The sequence below is a fragment of the Mesitornis unicolor genome, unplaced genomic scaffold, assembly GCF_000695765.1.
Source record: "Mesitornis unicolor isolate BGI_N332 unplaced genomic scaffold, ASM69576v1 scaffold29302, whole genome shotgun sequence".
Classification (NCBI taxonomy): domain Eukaryota; kingdom Metazoa; phylum Chordata; class Aves; order Mesitornithiformes; family Mesitornithidae; genus Mesitornis; species Mesitornis unicolor.
This window is the reverse complement of record NW_010167607.1, coordinates 20396-25347: the sequence shown is the minus strand read 5'-3', so window position 1 is coordinate 25347 and position 4952 is coordinate 20396. Positions and strand designations below refer to the sequence as shown.

The 4952-nt window shown below is 59.1% G+C and overlaps 1 protein-coding gene across 1 annotated transcript; it reads left to right on the top strand.

Annotated features, from left to right (window-relative positions):
- Nucleotides 1–2: 2 nt before the first annotated feature.
- Nucleotides 3–2604, top strand: LOC104536198 (deoxyribodipyrimidine photo-lyase-like; the record flags this gene model as incomplete). The annotated part of the gene is made up of 9 exons (XM_010178754.1): nucleotides 3–153; nucleotides 327–472; nucleotides 605–787; nucleotides 895–1053; nucleotides 1304–1502; nucleotides 1582–1734; nucleotides 1989–2110; nucleotides 2211–2370; nucleotides 2450–2604. Coding segments are annotated over 9 exons (1428 nt in total), but the record flags the coding sequence as incomplete, so codon positions are not given.
- Nucleotides 2605–4952: the final 2348 nt, after the last annotated feature.

Sequence of the window (4952 nt, the reverse complement as noted above, 5' to 3'; positions counted from 1 at the left end):
AGGCCGTGGGGGAGGCCGGGCGCAGGGCAGCCCCGTCGGTGCAGGAGTTCAAGTACAACAAAAAGCGGGTTCGGCTCGTCTCGAAAGGCGACGACCTGAAGGAGGATGCTCAGTGCATCCTTTACTGGATGTCCCGGGACCAGCGGGTGCAAGGTGGGAACCTTCTCACCACGGGTGGTGAAAGCCCTGGTCCCTCCCCACAATACCCCTTGGAGCTGGTCCCCCTCTTCGCAGGGGGGACTGAGGGGGATTCCTCTTGTGAAACCCCATCTCCATCCCCTCGGCAGAGCATTCCCCCCACATGGCCCCATGTGCTTTCTCCTCAGATAACTGGGCTTTCCTCTACGCCCAGCGCCTGGCCCTCAAGCAGGAGCTGCCTCTGCGCATCTGCTTCTGCCTGGTGCCCAAATTCCTGGATGCCACCATCCGCCACTATGGCTTCATGCTGAGGGGCCTGAAGGAGGTGGCTGAGGTATGGAGATGTGGGGACAAAGCAGGGTCAGGGCTCCTGGGGAAGGGTGGAGGCAGATCCATCCCTTCAGCGGGTGGTGGCGGTGGGACGGGGTCTGCAGAGCCTCCCATAGCCCTTTTCCCCTCGCTGCAGGAGTGCACAGAGCTGAACATCCCCTTCCACTTGCTGCTGGGCTACGCCAAGGATGTGCTGCCCCAGTTCGTGGTGGAGCACAGCGTGGGTGGGCTGGTGACCGACTTCTGCCCCCTCCGCCTCCCCCGGCAGTGGGTGGAGGACATCAGGGAGCGGTTGCCAGAGGATGTGCCATTCGTGCAGGTGGGTGCCTGTCAGAAAATGTTCTGTTCTGTCAGAAAATGTTTGTCATGCCATCGGGATCGTTTGCTTCTCCTGCTCACGCCCTCCTCCATGGCTTTTCTTCCCAGGTTGATGCCCACAACATTGTGCCCTGCTGGGTCGCTTCCCCCAAACAGGAGTACAGTGCCCGGACCATCCGGGGCAAGATCCACGCTCAGCTCCCTGAGTTCCTCACTGAGTTCCCTCCCGTCATTCGTCACCCGTATCCCCCATCCTGTCCAGCAGAGGTAACAGCAGAAAACACCTCTACACCCCCTCACAGCCAGTCCTGGAGAGTTTCACAGCTGCTTTGGGATCTTGGGAGGGGATGGGGACAGTGGCCTGACCTCAGGTGGTGTGGAGATGGGGATGCCCCGGGAAAGGGAGGCTCCCACATCGCCATGCAGGGCTGGTTAAGAGGAGGAGGCTAGCACAATCTGGGGACATGTTGGCTGGGGACATCTGCAAATGCACTCACGCCGCTTGGTTGCCACCCAGCCCATCGCATGGGAGGCCTGTTATTCCAGCCTGCAGGTGGACCGCAGCGTGAAGGAGGTGCGGTGGGCGACCCCCGGCACAGCTGCAGGAATGGCCGTGCTCCAGTCCTTCATCGTGGAGCGGCTGAAATCCTTTGGCTCCCACCGGAACGACCCCAACAAGGCGGCGCTCAGCAACCTGTCCCCATGGCTGCATTTTGGTGAGTGTCCCTCACTCCGCAGGACTGAGCATGGTGGCTTGGACCCGCAGCCTGATTTGCTCCCTCCCCGTGTCCCCAGGTCAGGTTTCCACCCAAAGAGCCATCCTGGAGGTACAGAAACACCGAGGCAAGCACAAGGAGTCAGTGGACGCGTTCGTGGAGGAGGCCGTGGTGCGGCGGGAGCTGGCTGAAAACTTTTGCTACTACAACGAGAACTATGACAGTGTGCAAGGTAGCACCCTGGGTCGGGTGGGCAATGCTGGGGGCCGGGCTGGTACCCATCTGGTCACCCCAACTTGGCAATCCCGTTTCTGCTAGGAGAAGGGCACTGATGCACCATCATTTGGTACCTTCTGGAGGTAGGACATGAGCTGGCAGATGCTCTCTTCAAGGCTGGTGCCCTCAGAAGCCCAATTCTCCATCCCTTCCTCGGGGTCCTGCAGGAGCAGGTTGCTCAGTGTTGCTCCTCATCTCTGTTGCTCACAGGTGCCTACGACTGGGCCCAAACCACCCTGAAGCTCCATGCCAAAGACAAGAGGCCGTATCTCTACAAGCTGCAGGAGCTGGAGCAGGGGACCACACACGACCCGCTCTGGAACGCCGCCCAGGTAGCGCCCCGCATCCCCCCCACAAAAATCTGGGCCTTTTTCTGAAGGGCAGAAGCGAGCTGGTACCAACTGACCCCTGCGGCTGTCCCTTTATCACCAGCTCCAAATGGTCTGGGAGGGCAAGATGCATGGCTTCCTGCGGATGTACTGGGCCAAGAAGATCCTGGAGTGGACCCGCTCTCCTGAGGAAGCCCTGGGGTTTGCCATCTACCTCAACGACCGCTACGAGCTGGACGGGATGGACCCCAACGGATACGTAGGCAAGGATGGGGGTGCAGGGTGGGGGGTCTGTAATGGCCAAACAAGGCGGGGGAGTTGACACCGTCCCCATTCCTGCAGGCTGCCTCTGGTCCATCTGCGGCATACACGACCAGGGCTGGGCAGAGCGGGCCATTTTCGGGAAGATCCGCTACATGAACTACGCCGGCTGCAAGCGCAAGTTTGACGTGGGCCAGTTCGAACGCCGCTACGCCCCTCGTGTGCCCTCCCAGTGAGGGGCACCCTCTGTGCTGGGACAGATGTGCCTTTGCCAAGGTGCCAGCTCGCACCTTGCACCCCAGGTGCTGTCGATGGGGAAACCTTTCCTGCAACCACTGTGCTCAGGACCAAGCCCAAGTCACCTTTGCTGCTCCTAAGCACAGCTTAGATTTAGGCTGAGCAGGGCTCTTCCCCAGAAATGGGTTCCTCAGGCTGTGCTGACCACGGGGATGCCCTGCTTGGCTCCAGTTGTTTTTTAAAGTTTCCAGTTTGTACCTCCTTTGTCTGTGGCGTTTGTGGGGCAATGCAGGACACTGCGGGGGACAGGGATGGGGCAGCCAAACCCACACCTCTGGGCCCCTCTACCAGTGGCAAAGACAGGCTCGGGAAGGGGACAGGCGTTAGAGAGAGCCCCTTGCTCCATGGCTTGCACCTTCTGCCCCAGGTCCAGAGGGCAGTTTGCAGGGGGAGACCACAAACCAGCTGATTTAGTCCAGGGGTGGTGACAACCCCCTCCCAGTGACACCTGGCTACGCTTCACCAGTTGCACAAGTTGTCCCCCCCTGCCATCAACTGGTGCATCCCACTGTACCCCAGGGGACACCCACCATCACCCCAGCCGAAACGCCATGACACAACCGGGTCCTGCATTAACTTAGTTTATTAGGGACGGCATTTTCATTGCTACGCTGTGCAATAATCCCGGAGGGAGGGCTCCAGTTTATGGCTGGGGTGGCCCAAATCTTTCCCTTACCCAGAGCTCTCGGCCTTGGCCAGCTCCAGTGTCACCCACAGTGGTCAGTGCCTTGGAGACCCCCCCAAGTCCCACTGCTTCCAGACAAAGTCCATGGTGGAGGGAGGAAAACACAAATAAACCCCAAATCCCTTCTCTATACATACTCAGTGCTTCTAGAAAGGGACGTGGGCAGCCTCTCAGCTGCTGTCCCACGACGTTAAAGTGCTTCACAGAAAAGGGGGTGGATGGAGGTGTGCTGGCCCCAGGGAAGGGGGTGTCAGCTCTGGGTAGCAGCCAGAGGGCTCGGTTTGGGACTGGGGACAGGCGAGAACAAGGCAAACCAGGGTCTGGCAGCCCCAGGGCTTGGAGAACCCAAAAGTGAGGAGAAGAGCAGTTGCTCCCCTGTGAAAATGAGCAGAAGCAAGAGAGTAGGTGGCAAAACACCAGGGCAGTGGGTAGGGAGCTGAACCCCCTTTCTCAGGCTTGGTTAGGATGCTGTGGAGCAGGGGAGAGATGCTGCCCTGCAACTTCCCCCCCAAAAGCAAGCTCTGCAGCCACCGCTCCTGGTCCCAGCCTCTTTCCCCTGACCATGCCACCACCCACAGTGGTCACACCCCAGCCTCAAAAGCCATCACCCCAGATGCCTTCTTGCCATCATATTGCTCCCTCGTCCCTCAACGCCTTTCTTGCACGTACACAGGCCACACCATCCTTCCAAACACCCCACTGTCACCCCATTAAAGTGGTGCTGGACACCCACCCACAGGCTAAAGCACCACCCAGCCCCCCCATTGCACCGCAGCCAGGAAGCCCCAAGGCTTTGCCTGGCTCAGGGACACCTCCATTCCAAGGGGAGCAGGAGATTTTTTGGGAGAGGGGACACTTGGCAAATGCCAGCCCCATCCAGGGGTGAAGAACCAGGAGGAGGACAGCCCTGGAGATTTTATCCTGTTGAGTCCCAAGCAGATTGTGTGTCCCCATTTCAAGCAGCACCTCCTTGGGGTAGGTGGGGGAACACACAGTTAAAAATACAAACAACCGCATTAAAAAAATAAAACCAAATCCAACAGATTAAAAACAAACAAATAAAGCAACCTAAAAGAACAAAATGAGACAGAGGATGATGAGAGGGTGCAGCCAGAGCCTTCAGCCACATCCCAACAGGTCACAGCAGGTCCTGGTGCCATGGAGGGCGAGGTCCCATGCCACCCTCAGAGGAGGACGTGTCCCCCAGGACAGAGCAGCAGCATGAGGAGGACGCAGGGCTGGAAGCCTCCCTTACCACACAGATCTGCCTCCACCAAAAGCGCAGCAGCACCGGTCCCCTTGTGCGGCTGTGGCAGCACGGGCCGTGGGTGAGGAAAGCAGCTCAGCACAGGCAGCACGGAGAGGCAGAAATCTGGCATTTTCATCACTGCCACCTCTTCTGCTTCGGTCCTGGAGTGAGAGCGACTGCTCTCTGGCAGTGTCCCATGTCAGACTGGAGAAACGGTGCTATTCAATGTACAACCAACCCCACACACCCACCCTCCCTCCATGCACACAACCCCCAGCAGCAGGACAGGGGAGTGGAGGACTCGGAGACCTGATTTGCCCCCTCCAAGGAGGGGATGTGGCCGGAGCTTCCCA